An 18,686-nucleotide genomic window follows, 5' to 3' on the forward strand; every position below is an offset into this window, starting at 1 on the left:
AGGCTTAATAACAAAGGATCTGCATTCTTGTAAAATATTAAATATATATAATGAAGAGAATATTGGCCATCTTTTTTCTTAATAGACAACACTCAATAATAAAACAATCTTGGGCTTCCCTGGTGGCCCAGTGGTTGAGAGTCCGCGTGCCGATGCAGGGGACGCGGGTCCGTGCCCCGGTCCGGGAAGATCCCACATGCCGCGGAGCGGCTGGGCCCGTGAGCCATGGCCGCTGCGCCTGCGCGTCCGGAGCCTGTGCTCCGCAACGGGAGAGGCCACAGCGGTGAGAGGCCCGCGTACCGCAAAAAAAAAAAAAAAAAAAATAATAATAATAAAACAATCTTATCAACAGGAGACGTGATCATAACAAGTGTTTCACAGTCTTTCTCACGACAGTCAAGGGCATGATGTCGCCACAGAGGGCAAACTTTCCAAAAGTCTTCTCCTCACCGCGATCCTCGCACACCGGGGGCACTCGGAGGCCTGGAAGCACTGCTTGTGAAAGCAAGCCCTGCATGCTGCAAGCAAGGAGGACAGCCGTCAACTAACAGGTAGCTGGTTTTCTCAAATATGTACAGACGCTTATCCCCATCCCGGGGAGAGAGGGGATCTGAACCCAGAAACCAGAGTCTTCCAAAGAGAAGTCAGGCAGGTTGGAACTCAGAGGGACTATAAAGTCCCCAGTAGGTCATGAGGGCCAGTAGAACATGAGGCTCAGACAGCTTGATGTCGTGGATGCTGCAGTGCCTCCCAGATCTGTCCAAAGACCACCCCCCAGGGTGCTAAGAGCGCATCACCACATCAATGGCTGATGGCTCAGGAGGGAGCATCCCTTCTCTGGAAGTGGCCCTGACTAAAGAGAGCTGGATTGATCAAGGTCATGCCCCCTCGCTGGCCCCAGCCCGCATCTAGTGACTGGTCAGTATGAGGTTTAAAGACCTGGCTGGCTCTCTTGTCTCCAGTTTGGCAAAATGCCGTAAAACCATCCCAGCTCCCCTGAGATGCACTGAGTCTTCATGGCTACCCCACCACAGTTCAACTTCTCCCTCTGCCCAACCCTGCTGCCTTCATACTCTCGCAGGTGTTGAACCTGAGAAGTGCCCTAGTGAACTTGGGATTGACTGTGATTCAATTACAAAACAGGGGGGCAGCTGGGGCTTCCCTGGTGGCACAGTGGTTGAGAGTCCGCCTGCCGACGCAGGAGACACGGGTTCCTGCCCCGGTCTGGGAAGATCCCACATGCTTTTGAGCAGCTGGGCCCGTGAGTCATTGCTGCTGAGCCTGTGCGTCCGGAGCCTGTGCTCCGCAACGGGAGAGGCCACAACAGTGAGAGGCCTGCGTACCGCAACAAAACAAAACAAAACAAAACAGGGGCAGCTGTACCTTGCCCTGATGTAGAAGAATTGGGGGACAGGCCAAACAGGGACCACCTCCTCTCTCCAAACCCTGTTCCATAAGACATCATCCTTTAGCTCTGCCCCACTCAGATTCTCCCCCCTGTGCACCCAAACCTTTATAGGCTCCAATTCAACACAGAAGCACACACCAGCATTATTATACTTTAAAGAAATAACACAGTGCTTTAGTTATTAAGCTGTTTTTAAGCTTAAGTTATTTGTGCTTAAGTCATCAAACTTAACTTTGCACTTAAGTTATTAAGCCACTATAAAGCTTAAGGTATTATCGCATTATGATACCTGAACATCTTCTACATGTCGCGGTCTGAAATGGGAAGATGACAGCTGTACTCCGGCAAAATTCACAAATGAAACCCTTTCCTTGACACAGCTGTAAGAATAGGAGTCAAAAAGTGAGAGTCCTCATTGGTAATGCTTCTGACGCAGAAGCTGCGTTACCACTTTCACAGAACTTTATAAACACCAGTTTTTTCCCCAGGTATTGAAATCTTTTATTCTAGCATCCCCCAGATTGACTGTGGAAGTAACAAGTTTCTGCATTTAAAACGCTTATATAAATTCATGAATTGCAATTTTCATAGAAGTCAAATGAAACATTCTGCATAGGACAAAAGATATGCCTATGCAACATATCATATTTGCACAAGGCAACTGAATGTCGTGGACATACGTAACAATTAAAAAGCTTGTCTACAGCAGATGATGTAAAGATTTCAGCTTGGTATTCTATAAGCCAAGACTGTACGCTGCTCTTACTATACAAGAGTTCTAATGACATACAGAGTTCTGTAAACACCAATGTTTAAATGTCTATGACTCTAGCCTCTAGAAGGAACGGGATGCTGTAACCTGCCACAGTGGAAGAATCAGAACAATAAATGTGCATTTGTTTTGTCTGGAGAAATTGCACATCAGGGCAGTTTGAGGCACCAGAGAAAGATCATGATTTTAAGTAGGATCTCATTTTGTTTCTGATAGCTCCCCTGCAACTTGTCAGGCTCTGAAGACACAGAGGTCCTGATGGACTGGATCCTGAGTCTACACAGCTGCATTTGGCACGTCAGGGCAGATGGGAGTCGAGGGAGGCCCCCGCACAGCGCTGGGCGCCCAGATGACAGGTCGCTTGGCCCAGGCTTGCATCCCAGTAAGATGCTCTTGGTCTGGTACTTAACAGCTCTGAACCTCATTTTTTCTCATCTGCAAATAGTGTTGCTGGTACTTTCCTCAGAGTTTGTGAGGGTTAAACGAGGCAAGTGCAGAACACCCTGCCCAGGCCTGGCCACAGAAGGGACAGTTCAGGGATGCACCCACCAGGGCAGACAAACCTCACCTCACAGCTGGCCACGTGCGCGAGGGAAACTTTCAGAATGTCCTTGAGCAGGGGCGCCAGCAGCCCTTTCTTGACCCGGACCAGGTCCTCCAGGGAGAACAGGTTAAGCTCATCAGTCAAGTGTCCTGGCACCTGTTCAAACTCCTTTAACGTGCTGCCGGAAAGGAAACCAAGGGGAAATCAAACCCACCTGACACAGGCAAGGGCAGAAACAGGGGGGTGCTTTTTCCTGGCACTCACACTGAATATTTTGAATTCAACTTTTTAAAAAATTGCCCCAGGAACAAGTTAACTTTACTCCCCACTTTACATTTTGCCAATCTGCTTGGAAGCCAGGAAGTTAAAATTCCATAAACGCCGAATTTCAAAAAGCTGAACAAGAAAAGTGTCTCTGGCAGCCTGCCCATGTGCACGTTGAGCAAAAGAAAACTGAAAATTTGTTTTTCCAGTCCTGCAAACGTGTACTGAGATAAAAATTACCACTTGATTCATTTCCACTACATTTCAAGTCCATCAGCATCACTGAGTGATGCCTCAGGGTTACTATGACTCCCAAACCACTGGTCCAGCACTGAGATTAAGATGCAGGCATCCAGTGCTTCCCTGGTGGCGCAGTGGTTGAGAATCCGCCTGCCGATGCAGGGGACGCGGGTTCGTGCCCCGGTCCGGGAAGATCCCACATGCCGCGGAGCGGCTGGGCCCGTGAGCCATGGCCGCTGAGCCTGCGCGTCCGGAGCCTGTGCTCCGCAACGGGAGAGGCCACAGCAGTGAGAGGCCCGCGTACTGCAAAAATCTCTGCTAAATTCATGCCTGTGCCTTTATGGACATGGCCTTCAGAAGTTCATCCTCAGGCTATACCTATGGATGTGGTCAGAGATTCAGCTAAAGCTTAGTGCTTTTTTTTTTTTAATAACAAAAGATATTTAAAATGTATGAGGTGTTCAGTAATAGGACAATACTTAATACCACATCATAGTACAGACTCTAACACAGCCAATAAAAGTTGACATGCCTCTCTATCAGCATAGTAACACTCGTCACAACAAGCAAAAGAAAGCAACCCAAGAAGGGTGGATGGGTCCACAACAGGTGGAATATACATACAATGCAGTGTCATTCAGCCTTACAAAAGAAGGACATCCTGACACAGGCCACAGCGTGGGGTGAAGCTCAAAGACATGATACTACATGAAATAAGCCAGTCACAAAATGACAAAAACTGTTTGATTCCACTCATATGAGGTACTTGGAATAGTCAAAATCATAGAGGCAGAAAAGAGAAGGGTGGTTCCCATGGGCTGGGGGAATGGAGGCTGGGGAGATGGTGTTGAATGGGTACAGAGCTTCAGTTTTACAAGATGAAAAGAGTTCTGTGGATGGATGGTGGTGATGGTTGGCCAGCAATGTGAACGTACTTAACCCCTTAACTGGACACTTACAAAGGGTTAGGATGGTAAATTTTATGTTATGTGTATTTTATCGCAATTTAAAATAATGATAATAATAATAATAGCCCACTGGTTAGAGCTGTTCCATCCTTATACTGGTCCATTCTTCTTAACATGTTAAATTCCCTGCTAGTGAGCTAGAAGGCTTCGCAACACTCAAGAGGGGCTCCGCATCCCCAAGGAGAGTCACAAGGTGATTGCTATGTACTGGAGGAGCTGGGCCTGGAGGCACAAAGGGTCAGCAAGTGCGTGGGGTTATCAGACCTCCCATTCACAGGCCCGCCCGCCAGCCCAGCCAGCAGTAGCACCTTTCAGCAAACCTGCAGGTCTTCAACAGCTTCCTGATATGAAATAGCTGCTCCTGGATTTCCTGATGTGAGGAACCAAACGGGGGGAAAAGTAAATGTGATAAAATAACACTGGAGGATGTATGTACACGTGTAGCTGATTCACTTTGTGATACAGCAGAAACTAACACACCATTGTAAAGCAATTCTACTCCATTAAAGATGTTAAAAAAAAAAACCACTGGAAATGTACAAGTCAAAATTAAATGTTATTTCTAACCTTGAAATGCTACAACTCTAGAAAATAAGCTTTTGAAATACACGGTCTTTATAGCAGGGGTTCATTACTGAGTCCAGAGATCTACAGAGGGTCCAGGAGGGACCCAGGTCTCGGGGAACCTGAAGCTTATACAATGTTGGGGGCCTTCTTTAAGAAAAACACCAAACTATATACAAAAGGATGAGGTCCTGCGATTTGACACACCATGGGTGAACCTGGAGGACATTATGCTAAGTGAGATAAACCAGACACAGAAAGACGAAAACTGCATGATCTCACTTGTATGTGGAATCTAAAAAAGTCAGGTACATAAAAGCAGAGACTAGAAGGGTGATCCCTAGGGGAGAAGAAGTGAGGGAAATGGGGGGATGCTGGTCCAGGGTACAGAGTTGCAGTTACGTAGGAAAAGTCTAGAGACCTCATGTATAGCATCATGACTACAGTTCATGAGACTATATTAAATACTGGGAATCTGCTGAGAGAGTAAATTTCAGGTGTTCTTACCACACACACCCAGCAGGTAACTGTGTGTGGGGACGGCTATGTTCATTAGCTTGACCAGCAATCATTTCACCACGTATACGTATACCAAATCGTCATGTTGTACACCTTAAACACATACAATTTTTATTCAAAAGAGAATAAAATTCAAAAGCTAGGTATAAATGAAAACTACGCATAAATGTGAAATTTGGTTTGGGACCACGGAAGGAGCCCAAGCAGGCGAGGGTCTCTGAAGCATAAGCTCCATCCGCTGGATGGTAAAGCCGCCCCTTTGAGGGTCTGTCTGGATGCCCTGAGCTGGGGGAGATGTCCATTTACTGCCACAGGACCCGTTCAGCCACTGGACTCCCTTCCCCGGAAAGGCAGTTGCTCACCCTCACTCTGTCCAGCTCCTTGGCCTTCGTATACAGGCCGTGGCCGACGTGCAGCAAGTTGAAGATGGGCTGGTGCCATATGCTATCCAGCAGCCGTTTGGAGAAATTGCTGACATAGTACCTCCTGAAGTCCCACATCCTGAGGATGCGGGCAGGGATGCACGACTCCGCGTACGAGTGGCAGCAGTCACAGAAATACTTGCCCAGGTATTCGCAGTACCGGAGCCGCTTCACAAATTCTGCAGGACACACGGAAGGATGAGCACTGATCACCTGACGCTGGAAACCCACCCTTGCCTGTCCCCGCCTCCAATTCCCTCCCAAGGGCAAGACTCAGCTCGCTGTTTTCACGACGCTGAAGCCGTGCTGGGGAAGCTCTGGCAGACACCGGAGGCCTTGAGTCATGGCCATGCATGAGCTTTGCTTTTGTGTAACAGATGTTGGGAAATAGAACCCTCCCGAAACACTCTTGGATTTGGAAGATGGGCCTTTTAAACTGACGTGTGGTCAAAAGAATATGAGATTCAGGGTCTGGGGATTTGGTGGGAGTCCAGTCTCAACCCCTTACTGGCAGGAAGACTCTTATAAGCCCGAATCTCTTCGGGCTAACTGTCCTGAAGCCACGAAAACAACTCAGAACTGGATTCCGTGATATCACACATATGAAAAATGCTTTGGAAATGATAACGCATTCTGTGTAGACTGTTAGGAAGTAGCACCCCAAAGAGTTCTTGAATAAATCAGTGAGGAAAAAAATAAAAACACGCACAAAGGCTGGGAATACATAGGAAGAGGAAACACAGCCAGTAAAGATGTAAAAAACACTCAGTCTCAGTAACACAGACATGCATATAAAATGAGTGAAATACTTGGCTTTGCCTCAGACTGTCACACATTTAAGAGATCCAGAGCTGGTGAGGTGTAGAGTGGTGGGCACTCACTCACAGGGCTGACAGGAGAGGCTACCTTTTAGGACATTTCCGTGATACAGTTCAATTCTTAAACATGAGGCAGTAATCTTAATTCTGCAGCATTAGACAGAAATGCTAACTTACACGTGTAGCAATAGAGAAAAGCGTTCATTACAGCACATTTATAATAGATGCGGGGGGCGATCTAAATATCCATTAAGAAGCAACTGGTTAGATAAGCATGGCGCACTCAACAGTGAGATGCCCGGGGGTCTATGAAATACAGGGAAGAGTGTGGGCAGTGGCCGTGCAGGTATAGGTGTGTATAATGTGATCTGTATTTTGTTTTTAAAAATAACCTCACACAGTCCGAAAAAGTGCCCACCAAAAAGCCATCACTGAATACTTCTAGAGGGTGGGGGAAAGAAAGGAGTTTTGCTCTTTGCACTTTTTAATTTGCTAAAATGAACATGCATTGCTTTTGGAAATATTGTTAATAGAACATATTGACAAACAAAAGGTATAGAAATTAATGCAACCAATACCTGGGTGCCCACCCCCTGGCTTAAGAAAGAAAATGGCAGTTCAGTTAAGCCTCCTGTGCGCTCCTCCCTCAAGACTAGGGTCTAAGATGAGCCGAGGGTGACCTTTATCATTCATGAAGGAAGCTGATTTTCTCCTTAGGGCACATCACAGCCTTCCTGTGGTTAGGAACACTGGACAGCATTTCAGCACTATGCTTGGGGGCCATTTTAAACAGCTGAAACCATCCCAAAATGCAAAAACGTAAAAACACATGGCACTAAACAAACTGTGAAAAGGACTTGTTTACAGCATGAGAGCTGAAACAAGGAGGCAGAGCTGCCTTGTTCAATTTCAGCTGAGAGCGAGTGCGTCGGGCAACTCACATTTCAGGCGACACATTTTTCGGTGCTTTGCACATACCTGTGAATGCCTGTGCAAACACCGTGAGCACTGATTGTGGAGTCACAAGTAAATTTTAGGGAGTAGGCAAATTTGCAAATACGGAATTCGTGAGTGATGAGGGTCAACAGTAAGTACATATGTACACACGCTATTATCAAACTCTACATTAACATATGACACTTCTCTAGGGTTGACAAATTATTTGTGAAGAACTTATTAAGTGCTTAATGATTCATGTCTGAGCTCTCAAATTTGAAACTTTGAAAAGTCTACTGTACTGTGTCTACTTCCCACCTTGGATTAAGATCTCTGATATGAAGAATAATGAGTATTATTTTGCGTATGATAGGGCCTCAACACGTTTTATATTAAACGGGAAAAACACAGGGATATCCCGGCCCCTGAACTCTATTTTCCTGATCGAACTTAGCAAGATGTGAAGACAGAGGAGGACAGAAGGGGCCAGTGCATTTTCCTGTCAGAGTGCATCTTTCTCTAACATCTAAAATCCTAACGTTTCAACATCCAGCCACTCATTCACCAAATTTCACTGAATACATACTAAGCATTATACTATCAATACAGAATGAATTACATCCATCTCTTTTGGTTTCCTCAGTCCTTGAATTAAAACAGAACAAAACAAAGCACCCTAAACCAGCGGTTCTCGACCAGGAGTGATTTTCCCCCTAAGGGACATTTGGAAATGTCTAGACAACTTTGGCTGTCACCACTGGGGAGCTGCTAGAGGCATCTAGGGATGCTGCTCAACTTCCTACAACTCACGGGGTAGTCTCCCCCATGCCCCTCCCAACAACGCACAGCATAGTCTCTCCCACCCCATCCCCCACACATAACAAAGTCAGCAGCACTGAGGTTGAGAAACTCTGCTCTGAACCACAGTCGTCCTCATCTCAGGAAAAGTCAGTGTCATAGAAAAAAAATAAGAGGGAAAAATTCTAGAACAGCGCTGTCCAACAGAGCTCTCTGTGAGGACAGAAACGTTCTTGATCTGTGCTGTCCGATACAGTCACTACTGGCCAGAGGTGGCTGCTAGGCGCTTGAAATGTGACCCGTGTGCTTGAGAAACTGGATTTTTTATTTTAATTAACTTTAATTTTCAGTAGCCGCAGGGGCTAGTGGCTACCATACTGGACAGTGCAGTTCTAGCATAAAGCTGACTAAAGAGAAATAATGACAAAATGCAATGTATGAAACTTGGTGGACAAATTAGCTATAAACATCATCTTGAGGACCACGAATGAATCTGGACTAGTATTAGACAACATTAGAGAATCGTTGTTCATTTTCTTTGGTGGGATAACTGTTCATCAGCCTTATTTTTAGGACCTGCTAAAGGGTAAAATACCATCCTTTCTGCTGCTTACGTTTCAAATGATTCAGTTTGTGTGAGATCGGAGGAGAGTAAGAAGATACGACAACTAAATTGAGTGTGGAATTCTGGATTGGACCCTGGAACGGATAGCGGTCATTAGTGGAACCCAAATAAACACTGTAGGTTAGTTACCAGGATTGTATCAATGCTAATGTATCAGTTTTAATAATTATACTATGATTATTGTAAGGTGAAGGGTGGGTGAAGGGTATATGGGTTGTGCCTGTACTATTTTTGCAACTCCTCTGTAAGTCTAAAAATATCTCAAAATGAAAAGTTAAAATTATCCTAAGAACTATAGGAGGTTCACGGGAAAAGTCCGGAATGATTTCCACAGTTGCTAACGCTCCTGCCGTCTGTGCTCTGCCTACCTCTGTGGCATGTTGTCTGATCTTGTTCCTACTCTCCAGTCATACAGGACTTCTTTGCAGTAGCCTTGGGCCCTTTACATATGGTGACCCCCCAAACCCATACACACACACACACACACACACACACATGGGGACAGTCACTTCCTTATGAAACCTTTCACTCCCAGCCCCCTGAGCCCAGACTAAGTTCCCTGGCTTAAGTTCCCATAGCACTCTTGCCTTTCTCTTTTGTCGCAGGCATCACCCTGTTATTTACTTGGCTGATGACTTCCTGTCAGCAAGCTCCATGAGGGAAGGACCATGCTATTATCAGTGGTGCAGGCCTACGTCTCCACATGTGAACAGACTCTGGGAAGTACTTTAAAAGTTGGTGGAATCATAGGCACGCATTCACACTTTCTGAGTCATGCATTCAATATTTACTGAGGCACCAGGATACAGTGGTTAACCAAAGAGACATGGTCCCCACTAGACTAGCGGGGAAGAGGGTCATTCAAAGAAAATTAGTTACAACCGTGATACGTGGCAGGCACTATCATTCAGCATGGCAGAAGGAAGTTCAGATAGATTTCTGCTTTCTATTTTTATTTCTTGAGGTGGAGATGCTCAAAGTCTTTTTCCTTCCAAGATTGCCTATCAAAGGAATGCTTTCCCACAAAGCTCCTTTCCCAGCCTTCTCAGGTTAGACCTATGGATGCCTTCACAGCAAAACAAGTGATTCCCAGTCTCAAGAGAGCAACTCGCCTTTCTGACGGGGTGAAACCTAATTTTCTAGGCCCTGGGGCCACTCCCTGAAACCCTCTTAGAGGAGTCTGGCTAGCTCCTGCATAAGCCATTCAGTCATTCAACAAATATCTTCTGAGTCCCAACTGTGTGCCAGGTACGCTTGTAGGAGCAACAGATAAAGCAATGGATAAAACAGACCACATATCTGTCCTCATGGAACTAGAGTCTTCTGACGGAGACAGACAATAATAAGAAAAATCAGTAAAATAGGAAAGAATATTTTAGGGAGATAAGCAGTTGAATAAAAAATAGAAAGGAAGGGGAATATAAAGTGTGTGTGTGTGTGTTTGTGGCCAGGAGGGTGGTGAGGTGGACAGTTTCGATAGGGTAGCCAGGGAAGATCTGTGAATGAAGATGGGACGGAAGGAAGAGAACCAGTCAGGGGGACGCTGTAGGGAGGGCATTCCAGGGAGAGAGAAGCACAAATGCAAATCCCGGAGTCAGGAGAGAGCCTGCCGCCTTCAAGGACCAACAGGGAGGCCTTGTGGCTGGAGCTCAATGCCCGACGGGGAGAAAGTTAGGAGATAAGAGTCGGAGAGGTAATGGGCAGTCACAGAGCCTTGCACGTCACGGTGGCCTCTTCATGAAAGAGAGGGCAGCATCATGAAACACCTAAAACTTCTCATCAAAGGCATCTCTGACAAAAACAATGCACCGCCCAACTCTGATGTAGAGAGGGATAAACAGGAAATATAAGAATTGGTTATTTGGGGGTGCTTTTTAACTTACAGTATTTAAAAATGCAAGGGTATGGACATGAAATTATGTAAATTTCATTCACATGCTTATGAATCAAATCATTGTTGAACAGAAGATTTGTTGCTGTGTAATTATTGCTTGTATGCATTTGAGAGAAAAATATACCCATACTTATGTTTTAAGAAAACAATGTTATCACCTAATAAGCAGGCAACCCATTTTCCATACTTACTAGGTTCTATCGGAGTTCCACAGCCAGCACAGAAAAAATTTTGGGCCGCTACCATGAGATCCCTCCTGAGGGCAGAAAATGATTAAGAGTTACATTTCAGAAAAGGCCAAGGGGGATATTTTTCACTGATTGGAAGAGAAATTGACATCATCATACTTTTCTTGGCATGGGGGCTTAATTTTATCATTTTTCATTCGGGAAAGAAATAGAATTATTCAGTAGAGTTTTCTAGTTGAAATCTCTCAGTCTTTTAAAAGCCCCTGCTACCACCAAAGCAGAAGTCGGTATCACGAGTAACTATTCCACCGAGGGGTCTTTAGAGACTTCTCACTGGGCATACACAGAATTCTCTCTCCACGGAGAACTAGAGGCACGTAATACACGGGAGAACGTTCAGGGGTACGAGACATCAAGAGATGATGCACTCGGGCAGTTTACAGATGGACCCAAAGACATTTAGATGAATAAGAGGTAATATAAGACAATGCCATCAAACATTTTTGGTGAAAGATAGTCTACTGAAGTGTTTGCTATTGAACTGTTAGTGTCACAGTTCCACATGGGATTTTGGAAATATGGAGAAAGTTGTAAATGTTTAATACAGTTTAGGGTCAGCAAAAGTGGCCACGGTAAAAATATGTGGAACCCTACTCATGTGTCTTTGAGAGGACCCAGGGAAACCCCAGAGGAAAGACATCCCACACCAAGGGAAATGACCCCTCAACAAGGCTTGGAGAGGGGGCTCTTCTGCCCAAGCAGCCCCAGAGAACTTCCTGGCATTCTCTTGAGAGAAAAAAATAAAGTCAGTCTATAAGGCACCGCCACAGGGAAGGCAATGACCCTTACCAGTCCCTTCATAACACTGCAGTCTGTACACTGAATTAAATACCAACCAAGAGGAATGAAAAAAACTGTATTTCGTTACAATGTCCCTTTGTCTACAATGCCATCTAGTCTCAGAATAAACACTACTTTAAATCATTATATATATTTATATACAATGTATTTATTTCCTTTTTTTGCACCATCTTGGTTTTTTTGTCTTTTAGGATTTTGTTACTTCACAGAGAACAAAGATGTTTTTATTTGCATTCTGTTATGTTTCTTAACTATAGGTGCGCTTTTCAAGATTAAATTTTCCTTTAAAAAAAGTAATTCATTGATTTTTACTTCACATTGCACTGGAAAATAGTGGGCTAGTCTTCAAATTATCGTGTGTAATTTTTAAGGCTCCCTGTTAGCCACTTAATACGAGCCTATTTACTTTTCAATTGTTATGTAACGTTCATAATTAAGGACACATAGTTAAATTCTCAAGTTGTCAAAACTTACAGAACCCAAAAGCCCATGATAAACAGGGTGCCAAGAAAGCTAACTCAGAAAAATATACCCAACTCTACTCTTCCTAAAACAAATTCTTCTTTGTCCCTTGGTATATTATTTTTTGCCTTCACCTATTTTCAGAACGAGTCAGGTGGGACCCCTAACAACTTGTTTTAACTGGACTGGAGGGTCCAAGCAGCAACCCAGACTTACTTGAGTGGTGGATGAACATTAAATATGATTTGAAACCTAGGGGGCGCCCAGTCTCCAGTGCCTCTGATCCTCGACTTCAATTTAATTTCCTGTACTATATCCGTGCTGGATTCAAAGTCTTTCTGGACACATTCTTCATTTACAACCTGCATAAATAACCCAGAAGAGGATTTAGGAGCAACAGGCATATTTCAGGAACTGAAATAAAAGAACATTCAGGGCTTCCCTGGTGGGGCAGTGATTGAGAGTCCGCCTGCCGATGCAGGGGACACGTGTTTGTGCCCCGGTCCGGGAAGATCCCACATGCCGCGGAGCGGCTGGGCGCGTGAGCCGTGGCCGCTGAGCCTGCGCGTCCGGAGCCTGTGCTCCGCAACGGGAGACGCCACAACGGTGAGAGGCCCGCGTACCGCAAAAAAAAAAAGAAAAAAAAAAAAGAACATTCAAATGTGTTCCCAACATTAAAATTTACCTTGAGAAATGAAAACTGCTTTCATCTGAACTAAAGGACCTGGGCAGAGCCTTCCCTGTATCTAAAACCCTCTGCAGGAGACTTGCTTAAGACACCACACAGCTGAGATCACTTTGCTTGGTATTTTTCAGTTAGTTCTTTTGTTTCCAGACTTCAAATTGCTGTAAGTAGGTCAGTGTGACCTGGAATGCTTTCCTGCACAGCAGAACCTTACCCTGCCTAGTCAATAGGCTGACAAATGGTGCGGATCAGAATCCCCTGTTGTAGTCAGACTTTTCCAGAAGCAGCTCTCTGCAGACACTTCCCGGCTTATACAGGTGCAGAGGCACCTCTCCCTACCATTATACTTTCCTCTTAGCATCTAAAATCCAAACTCCTGAACTTAGCGTCTATGCCCTCCATAGTTTGGTCGTTTTCGAGCTTAATTTCCAAGGAAGATTAAGATTAACTGTCCCCAAAACACACCCAGCTACACACAAACACACGTTTTCCAACCACACCGAATCACTCTGCTCAAGAAACACACCATGTGGACTTCCCTGGTGGAGCAGCAGTTAAGAATCCGCCTGCCAATGTGCGGGACACAGGTTCAATGCCTGGTCCGGGAAGGTCCCACATGCCGCGGAACAACTAAGCCTGTGCGCCACAACTACTGAGCCTGCGCTCTAGAGCCTGCGAGTCACAACTACTGAGCCCACGAGTCACAACTACTGAGCCCACATGTCACAAGTACTGAAGCCCGCGCGCCTAGAGCCTGTGCTCTGCAACAAGAGAAGCCACCACAATGAGAAGCCCACACACCGCAACAAAGAGCAGCCCCCGCTCACTGCAACTAGAGAAAAGCCCGCCAGAAGAAACAAAGACCCAATGCAGCCAAAGATAACTAAACTAATTAATTTTTAAAAATATTAAGAAAAAAAAGAAACACACCACGCGGACTTCCCTGGCGGTCCAGTGGTTAAGACTCTGAGCTTCCACAGCAGGGGGTGCAGGTTTGATCCCTGGTCGGGGAACTAAGATCTCGCATGCCCTGTGGCATGGCCAAAAAAAAAAAAAAAGGGAAACACACCCCGCACCTCCCTGTCACTTTTGCTGCAGCTGCCCTTTGCCAAGAGTGCCCTTCACGTACCCCTACCTGCTACAATTCTGCCTGGCCTGACACTTACCTTGAATTCTGAGATCGCCTATCAGCCTTCCCAAGTTCCCCTGATGAAATGGAACACTGCCTTCCCTGCACTTCCAGAGTGCTTTTCTCCCACCCCGACTTTAGCCTCTGCCACAGAGTCCTCTGCCGCGGTGGGTGGCCTGCTCGGCAGGCAGTGTGGAAGGGAACCAGCCTGGGCTTTCAAATGAGGCAGCCTGGGGCTCGACTCCCGCCACTCTACCACTGACCAGCCCCACTGAGGGTCTGGAACTAACACTTTAAAATTAAAATAACAGTAGCATCTACCTAATAGGAGACTTGTGAGGATTAAAACATGAATTGCTGAGCACAGACCCCGGAGCATCACAAGCGCTCAATAAACATCAGATCCATCAGCACCCAGCAACAAAGAAAGACAGAAACATCTGATGTGAACAGCAGGCAAAATGAGAATTCAGGAACCTTTGATTCAAGGTCAACTTCTGTTGATACTTACTATGGAGCCAGCTGCATTCAGGGAGCCTGCCAGCTGATAATTAACTTCTGACATCCAGCATTTCTTGAAGAGGTGGTATAACTCTTTGGCTATTAGCTCAGCCGAATTGAAGTTTGGCTCATAAACGACACTAAAATGTAAGAGATGCAAAAATGGAACACTATATTCACGAGGAGTGTTTTACGGTCTTGTGCTTCAGGTTTTCAACTATCCTTCCCTCTCCAAAAACCAGAGGAGGTGTCATACAACAGACCGTGCATCTTACCGTGCCCACCGACGGTTATCTTACTCGACTCAATGCCTCCACGCTCAACAGGGCAGCTTGTGTTTGTTGAGGGTACCAAGGGGAGGGGTGGTGAAAAGAGCACCAGATGTAGAGTCAGAAGACCTGAGCGCAAAGCCCTACCTCTGCTCTTTAACAGCATGGTGTCCTGAGGCACATCTCATCCGAACCTCAGTTTCTGCATCCATAAAATGGGGTTTAAGAAAACCCGCCCATCCCACCCATGAGGATTAATGAGAATGTGTACAAGAGTCTTTGAAAGGGGCTTCCCTGGTGGCGCAGTGGTTGAGAGTCCGCCTGCCGATGCAGGGGACACGGGTTCGTGCCCCGGTCCGGGAAGATCCCACGTGCCGCAGAGCGGCTGGACCCGTGAGCCACGGCCGCTGCGCCTGCGCGTCCGGAGCCTGTGCTCCGCAACAGGAGAGGCCACAACAGTGAGAGGCCCGCGTACCGCCAAAAAAAAAAAAAAAAAAACACTTAAAAAAAAAAGTATTTGAAACACTCTAAAAACACTGTAGGAACTTTAGTAGCGATGGCTTCATTTCTAAGCAGTAATCCTTGTTATTGGAACTGGCTGAATTTGGCCCAAGATGTCAGAGGCCTGGGGTCTACGGTGCCTCAGAGGTGATGGCCCGGGGGTCTGTGTGCAGATGATACCTCTTAGAGGAGCTGCAGGAACATCCACAGGTCTCTGTGGTATTACTGAAATCTCCAAGTTCTGTGGGAAAATCAAAGAAAGGGTAGGGAGGTCTTTTAATCTGTTTCACCTCATCGTAGTCAAGTTTATGAGAGCACAGAAAGAGCTGCCTGCATCTCAGAAGGGACCAATTATTCAGCATCTCCATACTTCACATTCTTTTGTGTTTCTACTATGAGACTACAGCTAATGACCAAAGATGGGATTTCAAAATAGGCCCATCTGAAATTTCATCAAAATATAATCGAGGCGCCAAACAGATATCAGACCGTAACGAGCACCTGCTTTTGCATTCAAATCTACAAATGAGATGAGAGATTAATATCGAGACATCTTATTTTTTATATCAGGGACATTGTCTGATCTTGGGAGGAGCTTCTCTGAATGCCACGTAAGGTGGTACTGTGTGTGAAGAGTGCCAGTATGTGTGTGGGGAGGAGGGTACCTAGTCACAGATCATGAGTTTCCGAATCTTACCTACGATAACGAATTCATCCAAGTCACATTTGCAGTCCTCTTTCATCACATCACAGTAAGTAGGTGTTTCAACCACTGGGCTGACCTGTAACACAGCACAACCTAGAAGAAGAAAGGAAGGAGATTTCACCAACAAGAAGAAAAAGGACTGCCCAACCTGCAACACCCAGCTAAATCGAAATTGGGGAATGAAAGGGCTAGTTGATTTTTTTTTTAATTTTAAAATTCAGCTGTAAGAATTAAAAAGTACAGGGAGCTCTTTTTGTGGGGTCCATAGGAATATTCTGCCTACTTTTATGTAAGTTTGAAAATGTCCGTAATACAAAGTTTTACAAAATGAAAGAGGGGGAAAAACTTTTTTTTTCACAGTGAGGCAAAGAGTATAGGTGACAAACATTGTACTGGGTTGAACATGTCCCCCAAAATCATGTCTACCCAGAACCTGTGAATGTGACGTGATTTGGAAATAGGGTCATTGAATTGTAATCAAGTTAAGCTGAGGTCGTACTGGATCAGGGCAAGCCCTAGATCCAATATGACTGGTGTCATAAAAAGAGGGAGATTTGGACACAGACACAGATATTCGGAGAAAGAACATCCTGTGAAGATGGAGGCAGAGACTGGAGGGATGTGTCTACACACCAAGGAACATCAAGGATTCCCAGCAACTGCTAGAAGCCAGGAGACAGGCGTGGAACAGAGCCTCTGGAAGGAACCAACCTTTCCAACAACTTCATGGCTGACCTCTGGCCTCCACGACTGTGAGAGGATAAATTTCTGTTGTCTTACGTCACCCGGTTTGTCATATTTGGCTACAGGAGTCCCAGGAAATGAATACAAATACGTGTATGCTTTTCTATCCCTAATACCAGTTTGGGGAATTATCCTAAGAATGTCATTAAACTGAGGAAAAAAAGTGAAAGAGGAAGGTTTTGATCACAAAGGAGCTATCTGCAGTCCTTTTAAAGTGTTAAAATATTGAAAGCTACCTAAATGCCAAAGAATTGGGAAATGATTTTGCAAATCACGCTATTACCTCAAGAAACACCCTCACTGAAAAATGTGATCATTGAAAAACCATTCTAGCTGGGGGACAATCAACTTCTCAGCTTGCTTTCCTCATGGGTTAAATGGGGACAATTTCACCCACCTCTGTGTTTCTCACACTCTTTCGATCATGGTCAGCAGTAACATACAATTTACATAGCAACCTAGTACAGGCACAAAAATAGACTTAACTGATAAAGTTCCAGGAAGCATCGCTCACCCTATGTGAAGTGCATGCTGATACTGTCTAGTTTTTTGTTTTTTGTTTTTAATACTCTCTTGATCAACCTGCAATTTGTTGAACGCCTGCCTTACCTCATGGGGTAACCTCTATGACCATAAATGTCACAAGAGTGATAAAAGATAAATATTTTTATCTGTGTGGTAGAAATATTTTAAAATTTCATTTCACATATTCATATTTTTAAAAATTTTCAGCTAAGGGCTTCCCTGGTGGCGCAGTGGTTGAGAGTCCGCCTGCCGATGCAGGGGACACGGGTTCATGCCCCGGTCCAGGAAGATCCCACATGCCGCGGAGCGGCTGGGCCCGTGAGCCATGGCCGCTGAGCCTGCACGTCCGGAGCCTGTGCTCCGCAACGGGAGAGGCTGCAGCGGTGAGAGGCCCGCTTACTGCAAAAACAAAAACAACAAAAAGAAAATTTCAGCTAAGCATGAGCTTCCAGTCAACCATTCAACAAATATTTATAAAATATTTCAGGCCAGGCACTATATTGAATGCAAATATAAATAAGACAAATTCTAATCTCTCAAAGAGCTTAAGACCTCATGAGGGGGCTGAGACACCAACACATTTAACCACAAGAAAGCAAGGTGTGTGTCGTAGGCCTTCAGAAGTTCAGAGGTCGGGGGAGCCATGCACATAGATAATCACAGAGCATCCTGGAGCACAGCTTCTGATTCATTTCCCATGAATGGTACCTCTGCCCTGTGATACAAATCAGGGAGCACGCCACAGAGCTCGTACTGGGAGATTGCTTTTGAAGAATGAGAAGGAGGAAGGAACTGGCGTGCTGTTCCTGGGGAACCGGCAATCCAGGGGAGCCCAGGGAAGCAAAGGGAGGGAGGCAGGGGCTTATGAAAAATGTCTGCCAGTGAGTAGAACAGGCTAGTAAAACTGGAGCCCATGGTACAGCACAGGGAAGCAAATGGCGGGAGATGCCTGTTGGAGAGGCAGGGAGCAGGTGGACCCCAAAGGCTGAAATCCCAGGGTAAAATGTGGAACAAACTCAGCAGGCCATTTTAGAGGATTAGAAGCTGTGTTCTAGGAGAACAGATGTGTGTAGAATAAACGAGGGGAAAGAGGCTGAAAGTAAAGAGAGAAAATCAAAGACAGCAAACATACACGGAGGACCTAGATGCAGCTGTTACAGAATGACTGGCCAGAGGCTGCTGTGATGGTCCAGGTGAAAGGTGGGACTGGGGCACAGGTGGTAGGATGTTGTGTTACTGTTAAGTCAGGACTGATTTTTTTCCCTTGTAGAAACAGGACAGAGCATGGGTATGAGGAAGAAGAGGCACAGGTAGAGCCCCGTGTACAGGAATACGAACCCCTT

General features: G+C 45.5%; 1 protein-coding gene across 5 annotated transcripts in view; it reads right to left on the reverse strand.

The window, feature by feature from the left end:
- Positions 1-224: 224 nt before the first annotated feature.
- RUBCNL (rubicon like autophagy enhancer) overlaps positions 225-18,686 on the reverse strand; it is a 37,041-nt gene continuing 18,579 nt past the window's right edge. For 4 of the 5 annotated variants that reach the window (XM_024755584.1, XM_024755585.1, XM_024755583.1 and 1 more), the window contains 10 exons: positions 16,066-16,167; positions 15,549-15,609; positions 14,609-14,738; positions 12,500-12,645; positions 10,964-11,028; positions 5,642-5,880; positions 4,505-4,566; positions 2,749-2,902; positions 1,698-1,788; positions 225-518 (listed from right to left, as the gene is read on the reverse strand). In XM_024755584.1, coding sequence (XP_024611352.1) covers positions 397-518; positions 1,698-1,788; positions 2,749-2,902; positions 4,505-4,566; positions 5,642-5,880; positions 10,964-11,028; positions 12,500-12,645; positions 14,609-14,738; positions 15,549-15,609; positions 16,066-16,167 — 1,172 coding nt within the window. In that variant the 3' untranslated portion in view covers positions 225-396. The remainder of the gene's footprint in view (positions 519-1,697; positions 1,789-2,748; positions 2,903-4,504; positions 4,567-5,641; positions 5,881-10,963; positions 11,029-12,499; positions 12,646-14,608; positions 14,739-15,548; positions 15,610-16,065; positions 16,168-18,686) is intronic. The other variant, XM_024755587.1, reaches the window with a different exon arrangement.

This window comes from Neophocaena asiaeorientalis, unplaced genomic scaffold (assembly GCF_003031525.2).
Source record: "Neophocaena asiaeorientalis asiaeorientalis breed wild unplaced genomic scaffold, Neophocaena_asiaeorientalis_V1.1 scaffold59, whole genome shotgun sequence".
NCBI classification, from domain to species: domain Eukaryota; kingdom Metazoa; phylum Chordata; class Mammalia; order Artiodactyla; family Phocoenidae; genus Neophocaena; species Neophocaena asiaeorientalis.